This window comes from Pleurodeles waltl, chromosome 7 (genome assembly GCF_031143425.1).
Source record: "Pleurodeles waltl isolate 20211129_DDA chromosome 7, aPleWal1.hap1.20221129, whole genome shotgun sequence".
In the NCBI taxonomy this organism is placed as follows: Eukaryota; Metazoa; Chordata; class Amphibia; order Caudata; family Salamandridae; genus Pleurodeles; species Pleurodeles waltl.
This window is the reverse complement of record NC_090446.1, coordinates 1,513,859,342-1,513,879,276: the sequence shown is the minus strand read 5'-3', so window position 1 is coordinate 1,513,879,276 and position 19,935 is coordinate 1,513,859,342. Positions and strand designations below refer to the sequence as shown.

The window sequence follows — 19,935 nt, the reverse complement described above, 5'->3', positions numbered from 1 at the left end:
ACCACTCTGGAACCTAAGATTGACGAACTGTGCATTGATATGGGTCACATGCGGGAAGACAATAAAAACTGAAGGAATGAGTCTGGGCCACAGAATCTACAGTATCCACCCTCAGACCAATGGTCACTGACGATACCACCCGCATCCAAGCTCTGCAGAAGGAGGTGGCTCAGTTGCGACAACGAGTAGAGAACCAAGAGGACAGATCCCACCGCAATAACAAACGCATAATGGGTCTCCCGGAAAGGGTGGAGGGCCCCAGCATGGACTTACACATCGAAGAATGGCTCTCCAAAACAGTACTCCAGGGTAAACACTCAACTTTCTTCTCTGTTGAGAGAGCCCACAGGGTACCGGGCTCCCCCTCTACCTGTGGTGACCAACCTCTTCAATTATCGGGACAGAGACCATACACTACAGGTTGGCCGCCTGCGTAGCCCACAGAGGGTTCCGGACACACCGGTACATATTTACCTGGACCACACCTTAGAGGTGCAGTGCTAACGAGCCTCATTCCTGTTGGTCAAACGCACATTCAGAGATCACAATATTAAATATGCTCTGCAGTTCCCAGCAACCCTCCTGATCACGCATGACAGAACTACCACATTCTTTCCCCCCCCCCGGAGGAGGCATGGACATGGATGGAAAACAGAGGCTTATCCAGCAAATTACAGGAGACATTGGCTCGAACAACAGGGATCCCAAGACCAGGGAACCAGGGCCCACGCAGGCGATGGGCACGGACAGGCCAGACTAAGGAACAAGCGGCCAGAGAAAGAGCTCAGGCGGTTGCAGAGATGGAACACTGTGCGAGGTCCCTGTCCCCGATCATGTCAATACAGGAGCACGTATATGATGATAACTTAGGGATGGATGGTGACCTGGCAGATGCGCTGCTGGGCTGTGGTTCGCCTGTGACTCCACAGACATCAGAAGACCTGATATAGGACCTGCTAATACTAGTGTTATGTAGATGGATACAGGGGGTCCCAATCTCAATAATCTCTCTGTGCCCTCAATTCTATCCAGGCCATGTTCCTACAATCACTCACCACGGCCCTCTTACACAACATGACAGTGCCATGCTACTGGGGGGAGACTACAACAGTGTCCCAGATATAGAATTGGACCGCTCACACCCACCAGTGTCTGGTGCCCAGTCTTTGTCTAGCACACAATATCCGCACCAGTGGACAACCCACAACCAACTCTAAGACACATGGAGGGGTCTGACTGCATGATTTACACACCAGAATAGACCTTTTTATTGTAACTCGGAGGCACTGTTGATGATTACCAATGCTGAATATCTCAGTTGCACACTGTCAGACCACTCTCTCCTACGACTCTGGCTAAAATGGAACCAAAACCTCCCGAGCATACCCATGTGGAGACTCCCTGCGACAGCCCTACAAGATGGAGCATTCAGGGACGCCATCAGAGGGCACATTATAACTTTTTTTGACACAAACACTGGTTTGGCATCCAACATGGGGATTGAGTGGCATGCATTCAAAGTAGTTCTCAGGGGGAATGCAATAAAAATGAACTATGAAGCCAGATTAACTTTACGCAGGGAACTTCAGGAACTAGAGTCCAAAACTGCGACATTATGAGCAACTTTTGCCAACCGACGAGGCTACGGCCTCCCCCCTTGCGAATACACGCCTTGCATATAAGGATGCTCTAGATAGGCTTGGTAAACTGGATTACAAAGAACACCAATGCAGAAACACGTGGAGGTGAATAAAGCGGGCAAACTCCTGGCCTGGCTTCTGAGCTCAGAGGTCACTCTAGTCCCAATCGCCGCTATTTGAGACGGGGTTGAACAGATACTTAACACGCAGGTGGCTGTTAACTCTGCCTTTCGTATGTACTACTCCAACCTATACACTCCGCATGAGGCAGACACTGAGGGCGACCAGATTGGAACGTTTCTAAACTGCCTTCGCATAACAAGGATAGCATCAGAGGACCGTGGCGCTCTGGAGACTCCTTGGCAAATCTCGGAAATAGAAGTAGTTTCTTCAGTACACTTCTGGACTTGTGGACACTCTGCCAGGAAGAGAAACTGCTGTGCTGCTGAAAGGACTGTCACTCTGCTGGACTGCTGCTCCGAAAGAACCGCCCACCTGCTGTGTTGACCTGCTGCCCTCTGGTCTTCAAGTTACAGACTATTTACTTGTGAACTGAAGAATAACAATGCAGTGAGCAATTATCTGACCAAGCCATTTTTCTGGGAAAATGCGAGTAGAAAACATTTTACATCCTCAAAGATATTTCCGGGGTCTACATAGCGACTAGTTGGGACTGAGAAGGTATTATGAGGAACACCATATGCAGGACTCCTAGCTGTCGATAGTGTCCTGTATTTCGAAATGAGATGTAACTAAAGAATTTCTCTGTCCTAGGAGCTGGATAAAACCACACAGGCTACTCTTAAGAACAGAGTAGACCGTTCAAGTGACTATATATTTTTTTTATTTTAGAAGTGTGGATATAATCAATAAATGGACAAGGATGTCATCAGTGATGTCAAATGTTATGTCATTAGTAAAGTTATTGAAAATGTTCTTTGTGATCCACTGATGTCATATGAGAGGTCATGAGAGTGCATTACTGTGGAATTAAGATTATGGGCTACCTTAACAAGTGAATTACAAAAGATCTGAGTTTTAAATGTATAACCATATCCTATAGGTGTGCTCATTTTTGTAACGGCCTATCAGTTTGATCATCATTAAAGATTAATTGTATAGCTAGCAGGCTGCTCTGAACGTTTCCCCCATTTGTTGGAAGCTATTTATTGAGGGAAAATAGTTACAGGGAGGTTCCCAGAAGGTTGTTTACCCCCATTCAGAGCTCTAAACTACTTGATTGGGCGAGTGTGTCTCAAAACCGATCTTCACAGAGCGATTCAACATCCATAGCGGACCCATTGGATCCAAGAACTACTATGAAGTTCCATCCAAAGGTTTCAGAAAGATTTTACCTATATGGTTCTTTTTCACTAATCTACTTTCGTTTGCTTGTTAGTTAAAAGTGATAGACTGCACGAGGATTCTATGGATGTTTTTGAAACCAAAAGCTTGCTATGGCTGGGCGATTTAGAATTTCCAATAATTGAATCAGATTGCATCTGCAACTAATGTCTTTTTAGAGGGGACTAGAGGTTGGCCACACCCTTAATTTCTCTGCAAATCGTGCCTGAAAAAAACAGCAAACGCAAGTAAATGCTCTGTAAAAATATGAATTTGTGGCAATACTTTATAAAAGATCTTGTGGATCTGCCCCTTCACTTCGCTGTGTTTCTGATCTCTGTATCTGTGAACACTTGTTGTCATTGTAAGCCTCCCTCAGATGCTGGCTACTTTTCAGTACTACATGCAATATATTGTTGTGGTTATGGGCTTTGCATATGTCACTGACTGAGGTGTGAGTCTATGGTCTATTGCCCTGATAACATGTTTAATGAGACCTAGTTTAATGAATCTTAAAGGACAGGGTGACTTATTCAGGAGGTCCTTGTGCATACAAACATTATCTGAACCAGCACTGTCACAATCTGTGTGTATCTTAGTCCATGTATCACAGCTTGTGGCTTTCACAGAGTCACTCAGGTCTCTTGGGATGTTTTGATTCAGATGAAGTTTAGCTCATATCTTCTGTCACTGATTTTGTGATGTGCCTTCTCTTCCAGGGTATGCCCGACAGTGCAATACGTGTTTTGGCTTAAACCCAGCCATGTGTATAGGCAGCGTTCAAACCTGTGCTTCTTCTGATGATGTCTGCATGGCCACCTACACCAGTGAAAAGGGTGAGTATCTGAGGGGAGTGACTTGCCAGTGCAAATGGTGATTACCTGTAATGGAGATACATACCAGTGTTAAGGATGAGTATCTGGGGTGGACCGACTCGCCAGTGTAAATATTATCTGGGGTGAAGAAACTCACCAAATGGTGAGTATCTGGCATGGGGAGACTCACCAGTGTAAAGGGTGAGTATCTGGGGTGGAGAGATTCACCAGTGTAAAGGGTGAGTATCTGGGTGGCAAGACTCACTAGTGTAAAGAACGAGTGTCTCGGGTGGAGATACTCACTATTGAAACGGGTAAGTATCTGAGTTGGAGAGACTCACCAGGGTAAAGGGTGGGTATCTGGGTGGAGAGACTCACCAGTGTAAATGATGAGTGTCTGTGGTGGAGAGACTCACCTGTGTAAGGGGCAAGTATCTGAATTAGAGAGACTCACCAGTGTAAAAAATGAATGTTTGGGGTTGAGAGACTCACCTGTGTAAAGGGTGAGTATCTGAAATGGAGATATTCACCAGGGTAGAGGGTGAGTATCCGGGGTGGAGAGACTCCTCTGATTGCATGAAACTTGCCCTCTGAGTGCCTCATAGACCAGTGCAGTAATATCACATTCAGAATTAGTGAAACTATAGAGTTTGTGCTCTACCTAGTGCAGTATTACACCTCTGAAACAGTGGATAACACAATAATACCATGTGTTTACCACGCGTGGAGGTGACCAAACTCGAAATAGTGGATTTTCCCCTTAAAAACATTGCCTGCTATACCTGGCAAAATTCAGACCAGGCAAATCTGAAAGTTGGGTGATTACCACAAAACTGGGATCCCGGTCTTTGCACCCATATCAGAATTCTGACGAGACCTGAATTAGGTCTTGATAAGGATGAAAGTGGGGGGTCACACCTCCATGCACGAATGAACTGGAGTGCATACATTGCAAAAGATGTAGATTTAACAAGTTGCTTTATTGATATTTACTTGAAAATGTTTGGTTTGAAGTAAGGGTGTGCAACACATTTGTAGATGCCATTTGCTAACTTCATGGCGCTGTTTTTTTTTTTTTTTTAAACATTTCAGAGGAGGGGATGTAAGGAAAAAAAGAGGGTTACAAGTAAAAAAAAATACGTTTTTAACAGACAACAGACTGCAGTTCTGTTCCCCTGAAGTGGAGCAATTTCTGGTTTGTTTTGTCAGACATCAGCTGTCTACCATCCAAAAGACAATGGAATGGTGGAAAGATTTAACAAAACCATCAACCCAGGTTTCCATTTGGAAAAGGCTAGTGGTCTTGATTGGAGGAGAGAGGTTCAGAATTGCCTGGTGGTTTATCGTTTGGCACCTCATTATAACAAGTTCTTCCTTTTGAATTTTTCAGTGGAACAAAAAATAACTCTGTGTTGGTTCCAGGTTGCTTGAAGTGGTGCAAAAGATGGTTCAAAATGTCTGTGAAGGGTGATGAGAGAAGGTGCGAATGTGAGAGGAAAAGACCTATTGATGACAGGTGTGCAGTTAAGAATTTGAGGAGGTTTAGTGGTTGATCAGGTTTGTATCCAAGCTTCAGTGGGTTCAAGACCATGGTCGAAGTATTCTGAGCATCATCAAATGGTGACGCTGTTTAAGAATGTCATAGAAACAACTGATGGGGAGGATTTGAAGCTTGAGTACAGTGGCCAGGGTGAAAGTCTGTGAGGGAAGGAATCAAGGAAGACCGTCTAAGGCTGTAGAAAGTGAATGTGGTAGCTCTTAAGAGGTGGAGCTGGAAGGACACGTCAGACCAAAGTGAACCTTTCTGTCCAAGAGTTCATATAGTTTTTCTGTCTGTGCACGTAGCAGGGGTCTTCTCTGTACTCCTTCCCTATATAGTCTTCTTTTGTTTTAAGGGAGTCAGTAGCAGCCCTTGTTTCACCATTTGATCTCAGTTGGCAACCTGCTTTTAAGGATCGCATTGTGCGCTTCTTTCCCAGTGCTGAATGTGACCTCCTCCTCACTGGCTTTACAACCACTTGGTAAGAGATCACTGATATACTATCGGTTTTCTGGTGAGTGCACAGGGCCAGTCCATATGATTGGTTATTGGCCCCAACTTGACAGCCAGGATTGCTCCTATAGTCACCAGTAATCATGAGCCAATGCACAGTAGGGCCCCAGACCTGCCAACGCACATGGTGCCTCTATATGTCACTCGATTTTAGCTCCCTTCACACGGTCACATGCTGAGGAGTCGAACTCACACGGTGGCAGGAAAGACAGCTGAAAAGCACTGCTCAGAGTGGCTTTCCAGCTCTCTTTCGGAGGCTGTTGAAAATAAAGGGGTGTGAAAACACCTCAGGACATCGGCAACAGCCTCAGCGACCCTTTGTTTTTATGGGTAGGGAAGGGGCGTGAGGGAATTTGTGGAGGGCACAGTGTTTCTCAGGTAGCTGTTGGCGTGAGGCCCCGTCCCCTTCAAAGCACTACCCCCTCATACTGTGAAATATTTTTGCAAGTTAGCAGGTCCGAGACCCGCCCCGCAGCACACATGTGCGGTGACCCTTTCTCCGTTCTCATATCAGGGCACTGTGTACTGATGCCACCATGCAGTGTGAGACATCTTTTGCAACAGCTCTTGAGAACTCCATTGGTGCACATTCATGGCCATACTATATTATACATACATTAGATCAATGCAAGAGTGGAAGTCAAACAAAGATATATAAGGGCAGATTTCAGCCAGCCAAAAATATCAGCTATCATCTACCGAACGCAGGTATCCTGTAAAAACATTCTTTAGAACCATAACTGTGAAAAAACACAGCTGTTCCACACCAACTAAAAACTAACTGCATCAGATTGACTGGAGAGGAAAACACTCAGACTTGAAGTCATTAATCCAATGCCTGTACCAGGCTCTGGTTCCCAGTTCTGTGGCCGTGATGTTGCCCATGGGTGAGAGCAGTCAAGTATATCAGAGCTTGAGGGTGGAATCCAGATGTAGCCTGGGATTCCATCCGGGTCTAAGTATGTTTGTTGAAGGTCTGTCATTGACCAGGGGAATTGGCCAAATGTTTTGGGTTTACAGCATCAATTTAGAAGACCAGGAGTCGGTGCTGGGGAAAAAACTCACCCCAAACCCCAGTCTGGCTAACTTCGGAACTTATGCAGGTGAAACCATGTCATCTGCACAGACACCAATGACATTCAGGACTATCCTTCCTTGTGCCACTTGCAGTCAATCCCTGGGGATCCTCTCAAGCACTTCTGAGGATGTGGTCTAGATCTCTGGATGTCAATGGAGAGCAGAAGTCTTCTGGATCTGAAAGCTTAGGTAGGAGATTCCTCTGCACTGCCATAAAGGCTAGTAACTTTGTGTCCTAGGTGACAGGAGAAGCCACTAGCTTAAGCTCTAGATGGGAGCTAGATCCTAAGAAAGATATTAGACTTGGTTCCCCAGATCCGTTCCGTTACCTGCAAGCCACAATAAGCTCGTCTACGGTGTTTGCATGTCCATGTCAGGTGGGTCACCTGAATGCATCTGTCCCACTTGGTGGTCTGGTCCTCTGGTGCAGAGAAGGGTTGGATCTCCCAGGCTTGGCTGCCCTTGAACTGTGCTTTCGGGTCCTCTACCCACTTTGCTGCCACATGGGAAGGAATTACTATATAAGTGACTGAATGCTGTGCATTATGTGAATCCACTAAAAAAAACACTGCCCTGCCAACCATCTGCATTTTAGTTCTCTGTTGCTTGGTTATTGACATTGCCCTTTTGTCTGCTTTTTTGCTTTTAGTTGGACCATTGGAGGCAACAACATTCATCCGAATGTGTGGAAAAGCCAGCTCCTGCAAGCAAGATCAGACCTTAACAACAGCTGGCTATGCAATGCGACGAAGCACCACCTGCTGCACTTCCGACAACTGTACCCCTCCAGTGCCAACACGTACGTACCACCAGCCGCAACACTGACGCACAGCTCTCTTCATCATGACCTGTGCCCAGACCCCATCACCCATCCAGACAGCATCCACCTGTATGTAGTCGGGCATATAGCAATCCCGGTGTGACCCAAAGTCTGACATGCAGATCCCAGCGACATCACCACGAGCACGACTCGGTTCCTGTTTCCCCGCCCGACCTTTCCCATTGTCAGGAATCAGTTGTATGTCGAAATATCAACTACAGAAACACCTGCTACCAAAATATTATGGGCAAAATATTGAGGACCAAAGTATCGAGGGCGGGTGCATATTGGTAACTATCAACTCACTATTAACTTCACATCGGCATACCTTGAAGCATGACATTCTGGAGTTGATATTAAGGTGGAATACCCATGGACCGCTGTTACTGGCCCTATGTGTCTAATACCTAACTGGACATATCTTTGCAACTAACTTTACTCAGCGTATACCAGCTGCATCTTTGATTCCAGATATAGGACCAGTTATCGTACAAAAGCCAACATCACCTGCCTTGCATTTGAGTCATCCACAAGTCAACTCAAGCACAACGATGCCAAAGGCCATGACTATCTCAGCTCAAGGTCTCAACATTTCAATCCTGAGAGCAGGTGATGGGTGAAAAAGCACGTAAGAACAGCAGTGTTGCTTTACATTGAATCAGCCCAACTTACGTTCCCTTCGTTGTGCAGGCACTGGTGTGTTCTCTTGATGGAACCACCCCTCCAGTAGGCATTTGTTGCTGAGGCAACCATACCATAAGCAGGTGCTTCTTGACATGATAGTGAGAACTAGTGCTGGATCAATGTGCAACCAATTAATCCCCAGTTACGAGCTTGTCTGTAGTAGAGCTAAAGCAGGGGCAATGATGAGGCAACCACACCTCCAGGAGGTCCTTGCCTCTAATAGAGCTAACGCAGGAGCAATGCTGAGGCAATCATACCTCCATGAGGCGCTTCTCTCTACTAGAGCTAACGCAGGGGCAATGATGAGGCAACCACACCTCCAGCAGGTGCTTGCCTCTAATAGAGCTAACGCAGGAGCAATGCTGAAGCAATCATACCTATAGCTGGTGCTTCTCTGCACTAGACCTAACGCAGGAGCAATGCTGAGGCAATCATACCTCCATGAGGCGCTTCTCTCTACTAGAGCTAACGCAAGGGCAATGATAAAGCAACCACACCTATAGCTGGTGCTTCTCTGTACTAGAGCTAACGCAGGAGCAATGCTGAGGCAATCATACCTCCAGGAGGCGCTGCTCTCTACTAGAGCTAACGCAGGAGCAATGCTGAGGCCATCATACCTCCATGAGGTGCTTCTCTGTACTAGAGCTAACGCAGGGGCAATGTTGAAGCAACCACACCACTAGCTGGTGCTTCTCTGTGCTAGAGCTAATGCAGGAGTAAAGCTGAGGCAATTATACCTCAAGGAGGAGCTTCTCTTTGCTAGTGAACCAGCTGCTTCTCGATACAACAGCGAGAGCTAGTGCAGGAGCAATGCTGAGCCATCCAAACCTGTAGGAGGTGCTTCTCTGTACTAGAGCTAACTCAGGAGGCAACCACACATCCAGCAGGTGCTTCTCCATACTAGAGCTAACTCTGGAGGCAACCACACCTCCAGCAGGTGCTTCTCACTACTAGAGATAACACAGGGTCAATTCTGATCCAATCACACCTCACGCTGGTGCTTCTTGATACCACTGCGGGGATCACGCTGAGGGAACTATGCCTCCAAAAAGCGCTGCACCCACATCATTCAACACCTCAAGGAACTTCACTGGCCCCAACCATACACAAATGCACTCAGTTCAAGCTCCTTACACACACATGCAAAGCCAAAACACTACACAACATAGGCCCCACCTACCTCAACAGCCGCATACACTTCTACCAACCTTCCCGGCACCTCTGCTCAGTTGGGCACTCACTAGCACAGATACCCCACATACACAAAAACAGAGCAGGAGGTTGCACCTTCTCCTACATCTTCCCCAACGCCTGGAACAACCTCGCACAGCACATCAGAGCCTCCTCATCACTTCTTTAACTATGCAGGAAGCTGAAGACCTGGCTTTCCGAATGAACTCTCCTTGAAGACAACCATCTAACCACCTGCAAAGGGCCTGCGTACCCTCATAGGTGGTTAGAATATCTGCATAGCGTATCTTATCCCTAGCATGTCCCATCAGCATATTCCCTCGCACTGCCCCAAAGCAGTGTGCCAAAAAGGCCACCCCCACTCCAAAGTCAGTGACACTACCCTTCCCAGTCCTGTACATCTTCTATTCCACTGCCTCTGATATACTTGCTAGCCTGTACCCGCTTTCAACAGAGTCCGCAGTCCGGTCTGCCTACCAGTCCCTTCAGGTAACACTTACTGGACATCTGTGGTCTATTTACCAAACTGGTATTCCTCACACACTCTTCCAATGCCCCTAAGGTACACCTAGCTGACAAGTGCTGACATCCGTGTGGCCAAACACAGCACCTTACCATGGACCCTTATGTGCCACTTCACCAATATAATATTTTTGCAGGGCAAGCTGCCCCTTGCCACCGCTCTAAGAACCATCATATTAGAACTTTGCATTCTTTACTTTGTAGCCCTGTCCTGCATGCGGCCCACTGTGTCCCCACCTAGGATACTCTGAATGCAGACCTTCTAGAACTGCCCTAACATCCAATAGCCTGCCACTGTCATTCACTCCTTATTCAGCACGTGAGCCAGTCACTAATATGCAAATAAAGGCCCTCTTGCATCCACTGATTGTGCACAAAACAGCAATTAGGACATTTTAGGGGGCAGCACCTGTTGCCCCCTCACCTTGCCACCTGACTGGTTTTCTACCGGCACCACCGGTGTTTCAATGTCCCGGCCAGTACAAAAATAAAACAACATAAGTCTGTATTTTTAGACCTTATCTGTATATACTTCAAACAGCTAATTTGAATAGAAAGCACTTTTAAATGTGTTGTCAGGGGTTCTAGCTTCATGGGGGGAGGGAAGTTGGGAGGGCGTTTGGGGTGTTACACCCCCCTAATAAATGTATTTTCTTATAGTTGGGTACAGGTGCTTTCAGTCGGGTATTGTGAGATGCCCGTCGGATTTCAGCAGGACGTTTTACACACACTCAGTCAAAAAACGCGCACACCCACTGTTTGAAAGTCCTCAAAAATATTGGTTATTTTACAGAATATTGTGTTTTCTCTTACTAGTTCTAGTAAACCGCATTCCTCACCCTGTCCACTACCCCTTAGGGCCCGCACATGTGCCCTGCTTGTCCTACAATGTATTTAAACATTATTTGCTAGCCTGATTGTTGGAAAATCTGAAGGTCACATCCCCAATCTTACTGACTAAGCTACGCCCCCCTGTGTGTTGTAGAGCTGCGTTGGGATCCCTGACAAATAATTAAAGGGAAACAAACATAAAAAAAGTCATTTTAGACATGAATTCATACGATTTTGATTAAATCCATATTTAATATCATGGTTGGGCCTTTGCAGATTCTTAGACAACAACTGGCTGGTATTTTTCTCTTGGAAAGGTGGCAATCTGAACTATAAAGGCAGCAGTAGGAAGACAAGATTAAGCAGGCACTGAAGTCTCTGTTTACTTCCTGTAGTTTCAACTAATTTCCCTTCCTCTCTTAGCAGGAAACTGGTGACTGTTCAGAGTTCAAGTTATAGACATCAGGTGTCAAGGAGCGTGTAGGGTCACTTGTGCCTGCCCTGGCATGTTGTTTAATGGACACCCATGGCTGTGCCCTGCATGTACAATCCCACACTGTACCCAGTTCAGCCTTTGATGTGCAATGGAAGGCCCTAAAGGCTGGGGTGTAGCTTCAGTTTGTGGAAAGGGGGTGTTTGGGGCGTTACACCCCCCTAAAAAATGTGTTGTACATTAAATAGTTGAGTACAAGGGCGTTCGATGGCATCTGTCGCTGTAGATACACATGGTATGCATGAGCTCGCCATCTGGTGTTGGGTCGGAGTGTTACAAGTTGTTTTTCTTCGAAGAAGTGTTTTCGAGTCACGGGACCGAGTGACTCCTCCTTCTGTGCTCATTGCGCATGGGCGTCGACTCCATCTTCGATTGTTTTCTTTCCGCCATCGGGTTCGGACGTGTTCCTGTCGCTCCGGGTTTCGGAACGGAAAGATAGCTGAAAACGGAAGATTTTCGACGGTATCGTTGCGATCCGGTTCGAGATAGACACATACGACGACGCGTTTAACATCGAAGCGCTTCGGTACCCTTCGGGGTAGATTTCGGCACCCCGTCGGGGCCTAGTCGGCCCGACCGCGTGGAGAACAACGCCGATGGAACCGACCCCGTTTCGATTCTGCCCCGAATGCCACAACAAATATCCTTATACGGACCTACACTCGGTCTGTAACCTGTGCCTGTCACCCGAGCACAGCGAAGAATCCTGTGAGGCCTGTCGGGCGTTCCGGTCCCGAAAAACTCTGCGCGACCGTCGAGCGAGAAGACTGCAGATGGCGTCCACGCCAAAGGAACGTCGACAGTTCGAGACAGAAGAGGAACAGGAGGAATCCTTTTCCATCAAGGATTCAGACTCCGACGAGCTAGACTTTACAAAAACTGTGAGTAAGACGTCGAGATCAGAACTTAAAAAAGGAAAGAAGGCCCAGGGTACGCCACTGCCAACCGGCCATGGCTCCTCCCAAATTCTCGGTGACCAACAATCGGCACCGAAAAAGGCCCATTCAGTGTCGAGATCGTCCGACTTCGGTCGAGACACCGGCACGCAGCCTCCTCGGGACCGAGAGAGTGCTAAACAGAAGCATCGACACCGAGAGTTCGGTGTCGACACGGATCGACGCCGAGACAGTGGCGCCGAAGACCATAGAGGCCAAGAATTTTCGGCACAGAAAAAGAGGAAGGTTACCTCGGAGCCGAAAAAACAATCAACAGGGTTTTCGGAGCCGAAAAAAGCGACATCAGACCCTGTTTCAGGCTCCTATACTGAAGAGCATTCTATGTCTTCACAAATGAAGAAACATAGATTTGAACAAGAACTGCAATCCACTGACGTGGATCACACGCAAAAGCGTATCTTTATTCAGCAGGGGACTGGGAAGATCAGTACCCTTCCACCTGTCAAACGAAAGAGAACGCTTCAGTTTACTCCTCAGCAACAAACAGCACAAAAGGTAACACCTCCTCCCTCGCCTCCACCTGTAACTCCGGCTTCGCCAACTTACACCCCGTCACATTCGCCAGCTCACACCGCCATGAGCCACGATGACCAAGATCAGGATGCGTGGGACTTGTACGACGCACCAGTGTCTGATAACAGCCCAGACACATACCCAACTAGGCCATCACCACCGGAAGACAGCACAGCCTACTCACAAGTGGTGGCTAGGGCAGCACTATTCCATAATGTGGAACTACACTCGGAACAAGTAGAGGATGATTTTTTATTTAACACCCTCTCTTCAACCCACAACTCCTACCAAAGCCTGCCGATGCTCCCAGGCATGCTACGCCATGCAAAGGACATTTTCAAGGAGCCAGTTAAAAGTAGGGCAGTGACGCCTAGGGTGGACAAAAAGTATAAGGCGCCTCCTACGGACCCTGTATTCATCACCTCTCAGCTGCCACCAGATTCTGTGGTGGTAGGGGCTGCCAGAAAACGGGCAAATTCACACACTTCTGGGGATGCACCTCCCCCAGATAAAGAAAGCAGGAAGTTCGATGCAGCCGGGAAGAGGGTTGCTGTCCAAGCAGCAAACCAGTGGCGCATCGCAAATTCACAAGCGCTGCTAGCGCGATACGACAGAGCCCACTGGGATGAGATGCAGCATCTCATTGAACATCTCCCAAAAGATCTGCAAAAAAGAGCAAAACAGGTTGTTGAGGAGGGTCAAAACATTTCAAACAATCAAATACGCTCCTCCATGGATGCAGCAGACACGGCCGCAAGGACCATTAATACGTCGGTTACCATCCGTAGGCACGCATGGCTCAGAACGTCTAGATTCAAGCCAGAAATTCAGCAGGCAGTGCTTAACATGCCAGTAAACGAAAAACTTCTGTTCGGTCCGGAGGTCGACACAGCCATAGAAAAGCTCAAGAAGGACACTGACACTGCCAAGGCCATGGGCGCACTCTACTCCCCGCAGAGCAGAGGATCTTATAACACCTTCCGCAAAACACCTTTTAGAGGAGGGTTTCGGGGTCAGGCCACACAAGCTAGCACCTCACAGTCTGCACCGCCCACCTACCAGGGACAGTACAGGGGAGGTTTTCGGGGCCAGTATAGAGGGGGGCAATTCCCTAGGAATAGAGGAAGATTTCAAAGCCCCAAAACCACTACCAACAAGCAGTGACTCACACGTCACTCACCCCTCCCACACAACACCAGTGGGGGGGAGGATACATCAATATTACGAAGCATGGGACAAAATAACTACAGACACATGGGTCCTAGCAATTATCCAACATGGTTATTGCATAGAATTCCTGCAATTCCCTCCAGACATACCACCAAAATCACAAAATTTATCAAAATACCATTCACAGCTTCTAGAGATAGAAGTTCAAGCACTACTGCAAAAAAATGCAATAGAATTAGTACCAAGCACACAAATAAACACAGGAGTTTATTCACTGTACTTCTTGATACCAAAAAAGGACGAAACACTGAGACCAATTCTAGACCTCAGAGTAGTAAACACATTCATCAAATCAGACCACTTTCACATGGTCACACTACAAGAAGTGTTACCATTGCTCAAAAAACACAACTACATGACAACCCTAGACCTCAAAGACGCATATTTCCATATACCAATACATCAATCACACAGGAAATATCTAAGGTTTGTATTCAATGGAATACATTACCAATTCAAAGTATTGCCATTTGGTTTAACAACCGCTCCCAGAGTATTCACAAAATGCCTAGCAGTAGTCGCTGCACACATCAGAAGGCAGCAAATACATGTGTTCCCGTATCTAGACGACTGGCTAATCAAAACCAGTTCGCTCACACAATGCTCAAACCACACAAATCAAGTCATACAAACCCTCTACAAACTAGGGTTCACCGTCAACTTTGCAAAATCAAACATTCTGCCAAGCAAAGTACAGCAATATCTAGGAGCCATAATAGACACGACAAAAGGAGTAGCAACGCCAACTCCACAAAGGATCCAAAATTTCAACAGAGTCATTCAACACATGTCTCCAAACCAAACAATACAAGCAAGAACAATACTACAGCTCCTAGGCATGATGTCCTCATGCATAGCCATTGTCCCAAACGCAAGACTGCACATGAGGCCCTTACAACAGTGCCTAGCCTCACAGTGGTCTCAAGCACAGGGTCACCTTCTAGATCTGGTGTTGCTAGACCGCCAAACTTACCTCTCGCTTCTATGGTGGAACAGTATAAATTTAAACATAGGGCGGCCTTTCCAAGACCCAGTGCCACAGTACGTAATAACAACAGATGCTTCCATGACAGGGTGGGGAGCACATCTCAATCAACACAACATAAGAGGACAATGGAACATGCATCAAACAAAACTGCATATAAATCATCTAGAATTATTAGCAGTTTTTCAAGCACTAAAAGCTTTCCAACCAATCATAACCCACAAATACATCCTTGTCAAAACAGACAACATGACAACGATGTATTATCTAAACAAACAAGGAGGAACACATTCAACGCAGTTAAGCTTGTTAGCTCAAAAAATATGGAAGTGGGCAATCCACCATCAAATTGGTCTAATAGCACAGTTTATTCCGGGGATCCAGAATCAGCTGGCAGACAATCTCTCTCGAGATCACCAGCAAGTCCACGAATGGGAAATCCACCCACAGATTCTGAACACCTACTTCACACTCTGGGGAACACCACAAATAGACTTATTTGCAACAAAAGAGAACGCAAAATGCCAAAGCTTCGCGTCCAGATACCCACACAAGCAATCCCAAGGCAATGCCCTATGGATGAACTGGTCAGGAATATTTGCTTACGCTTTTCCTCCTCTCCCTCTCCTTCCTTACCTAGTAAACAAATTGAGTCAAAACAAACTCAAACTCATTTTAATAGCACCAACGTGGGCAAGACAACCCTGGTACACAACACTGCTAGATCTGTCTGTAGTACCACACATCAAACTGCCCAACAAACCAGATCTGTTAACGCAACACAACCAACAGATCAGACACCCGGACCCAGCATCGCTGAATCTAGCAATCTGGCTCCTGAAATCCTAGAATTCGGACACTTACAACTTAGCCAAGAGTGTATGGAAGTCATAAAGCAGGCCAGAAGGCCATCCACTAGACACTGCTACGCAAGTAAGTGGAAAAGATTTGTTTGGTACTGCCATCATAATCAGATACAACCACTAGACGCAACTCCAAAACATATAGTAAATTACTTGCTCCATTTACAAAAAGCAAAGCTAGCCTTCTCTTCTATTAAAATACACCTTGCAGCAATATCTGCATACCTGCAAACTACCTATTCAACTTCCTTGTATAGGATACCAGTTATCAAAGCATTCATAGAAGGGCTTAAAAGAATTATACCACCAAGAACACCACCTGTTCCTTCATGGAACCGAAACGTGGTTCTAACAAGACTCATGGGCCCACCTTTCGAACCCATGCACTCTTGCGGAATACAATTCCTAACCTGGAAAGTTGCCTTTCTCATCGCCATTACATCTCTAAGAAGAGTAAGTGAAATTCAAGCGTTCACAACACAAGAGCCTTTTATACAAATACATAGAAATAAGGTCGTCCTACGACCTAATCCAAAATTTTTACCAAAAGTTATTTCACCATTCCATCTAAATCAAACGGTAGAACTACCAGTTTTTTTCCCACAGCCAGATTCTGTGGCTGAAAGAGCACTACATACATTAGATGTCAAAAGAGCATTAATGTACTACATTGACAGAACAAAAAACATCAGAAAAACTAAGCAGCTATTTATTGCATTCCAAAAACCTCATGCAGGTAACCCAATATCAAAACAAGGTATAGCCAGATGGATAGTTAAATGCATCCAAATCTGCTACCTTAAAGCAAAAAGACAACTGCCCATTACTCCCAGGGCACATTCAACAAGGAAAAAAGGTGCTTCAATGGCCTTTTTAGGAAACATCCCAATGCAGGAAATATGTAAGGCAGCCACTTGGTCTACGCCTCACACATTCACCAAACACTACTGTATAGATGTGCTATCCGCACAACAAGCTACAGTAGGTCAAGCTGTATTAAGAACTCTATTTCAGACAACTTCTACTCCTACAGGCTAAACCACCGCTTATGGGGAACTAACTGCTTACTAGTCTATGCATACCATGTGTATCTACAGCGACAGATGCCATCGAACTGAAAATGTCACTTACCCAGTGTACATCTGTTCGTGGCATCAGTCGCTGAGATTCACATGGACCCACCCACCTCCCCGGAAGCCTGTAGCAGTTCAGAAGTTACCTTCAATTTTGTACATTTGTATATATATTATTTAATCCTTTAATAGGTACATACTTACATTTTTCATTGCGCGGGCACTATTACTATAGTACAACTCCTACCTCACCCTCTGCGGGGAAAACAATCGAAGATGGAGTCCACGCCCATGCGCAATGAGCACAGAAGGAGGAGTCACTCGGTCCCGTGACTCGAAAACACTTCTTCGAAGAAAAACAACTTGTAACACTCCGACCCAACACCAGATGGCGAGCTCATGCATACCATGTGAATCTCAGCGACTGATGCCACGAACAGATGTACACTGGGTAAGTGACATTTTCATTTCAGTCAGCTATGATGAAGTCTGTCAGATTTCACCTGGGAGTCAGTCTCTCTCTCTCTCACTGTCCAGCTTGTCATATAATGTATTTTAACAAGATATCCCTGCATGTTTATTGGGAATTCTGCAGCTTACACCCCCAATCTTAATGATCAAGCAACGCCCCTGCTTTAAGGGCCTCTGTGCTTCCCTGCTCTGCGTTTCCTGCCAGCCTCCTAACGCCTTCTGTCTTTCTGCAGTGCCCCCCGCACCGGAGGCAAAGGAGAATGGAGTTGTGTGCCGTGCTTGCTACGCCAACGATGCATCCTACTGTGACACAAAGACGGAAATGAAGTGCACAGGCTCAGAGAACAAGTGTGCGCGCTACGCCATCACCAGTACAAAAGGTATGTTACAAGGTGCTGTGTTGGGGTGTGTACGACTAGCGGCCTACTACATGGGCGGGGCTTAAGCACCTGGGCCGACACGTCACTTCTCACTCCCTCCTTGGTGATGGGGCTCATAAAGAAGCGACTGCTAATCTCCATCCGATACATTTTGGAGTGTCCTGGGAGGCAAAGGAATTAGTAACAATTTACAATTTACTTTCATTAAGCCATTTTGGCCGTACAAAGTAGGCCAAAGGACAATATTGAAGTTTAGTGAATTTATTACAATATATATTTACTCCAATATAGGTGCACATCAAAATCAGTTTCTAAAGGAACAGAATCAAAACCAGCAGACTGAAACGCCGGAATAAATTCAATCTCCTTAGCATAAGGCATACGGAAATTGTAGTCATGACAATACAGAAGCTAAGAATTTGCATTCCTTAAAGGAATTTGGATTTCTCCCTTTCAGCAGAAACCGAATTGAGGACATCCAGTTAAATTGTAAACTAACTATTCTAGGGTTTGAACGATTCGGGGTTTGAGCACGATAGGTGTCAGCATCACAGTATCCATTAGAAGTCTTAAGAAAAGAAAATCAGTGTTAGCATGAAGCTGTACACTGTACGGGCAAAGGGGTCTGAGAGGTCTGCTCTTCTCCATGTCTAAAGGAATCTACAGTAAGTCTAACAATGTGAACACTAACTTAGGGGGTCATTACGACCTTGACTGTCGGTGCTATAGTGGAGGTATGATCGCCAACTACCTCCGACCGCCGTGGCGGTAACGACCGCCGGGCTGGAGACTTCAGTCTCTAGCCTGGCTGCCGTCACTAGGCCGCCCATGGCATTTTGACCCCCGCCCACCGCCTTGGTTTCCGTGGTTTCTGTACCGCCACGGAAACCATGGTGGTAGGCATTGTCAGTGCCAGGGAATTCCTGCCCTGGCACTGATTGGGGGGGGGGGTCTCCCCCGCCCCTTTCTCCACCCCACAGTCCTCCCCTTCCCCTCCTAACCCCCCACACATACACGCACATACATACACACATTCACCCACGCATGCATACATTCATACACACTCACAGCAACACGCACGAACATACATCCAGGCACACGCACTCACACGACACAACATTCACACACACACCCACTCATGCACACACGCAATACACACGCATGCATGCATTCACACACAGTCACACACACCCCCACACCTGCACACAACACCCCCCACCCCCCTCTCGTGTCGGGGAACCCGACTTAACTGCTTGCAGGGGTCCTCCGGCAGGAGACTGGATGCGGTGCTGCTGCCAGCAGCAGTGTCCGCCAGCAAAACACCGCCAGGCCGTATCATGGACGCTATAACCGTAGCCTGAATTCCACCAGCCTTCTGGTGGAATTCCAGCTACGGTCATAATGGCATGGACGGTCGGTAGCCACAGCAACGGTATGTTGGCGGCTGTCGCTGTGATGGTAGGCGGCATTTGCCGTCCAAGGTCCTAATGAGGGCCTTAAGGTGCAAAGTTCCAGGAGCATCCCTATCTCTGAACACGTCACCAGAAGCCCAATTTTTTTTTTCTCAGGGAGCTCACTTGCAACATGGAGTGATTCTTCCCTCCCATGGAACACTAATGACCAAGTTAGCCTTGAGTTTCTTCTCTTAAATGGCAAGGTATAGGAGTCTTATTTTGTTTGTTAAATCATGAAGTCTGGGCCAAGATCTTCTTTCTCAGGCCCTTCTATTTTTAATACACAATGCTTCTTCCACTAGTTAAGAAATCAAGAATGTGCACCTGCAAATGTAAACATGCAAAGAACAGAAAATACATTTCACTCTTTAATATGATGGCCTATTCATGCTAACTTAGTAAACCACAGTTAATGTGCACTTTAAACACTCAATTCTAATTGCAAGCATAACATCAGAATAAATGCAAACGTATTACAAATGCAATGTGCTTTCAATAAATGCAGCATTTCAGACTACAAGTGTAAATATGAATGAGAAC

General features: G+C 46.5%; 1 protein-coding gene across 1 annotated transcript in view; it reads left to right on the top strand.

The window, feature by feature from the left end:
- Positions 1-19,935, top strand: part of LOC138246611 (phospholipase A2 inhibitor gamma subunit B-like) — a 109,063-nt gene that overhangs the window by 41,235 nt on the left and 47,893 nt on the right. Inside the window, exons 2-4 of the mRNA XM_069201312.1 lie at positions 3,704-3,820; positions 7,579-7,728; positions 17,795-17,941. Of these exons, the coding sequence (XP_069057413.1) occupies positions 3,704-3,820; positions 7,579-7,728; positions 17,795-17,941 (414 nt within the window). The remainder of the gene's footprint in view (positions 1-3,703; positions 3,821-7,578; positions 7,729-17,794; positions 17,942-19,935) is intronic.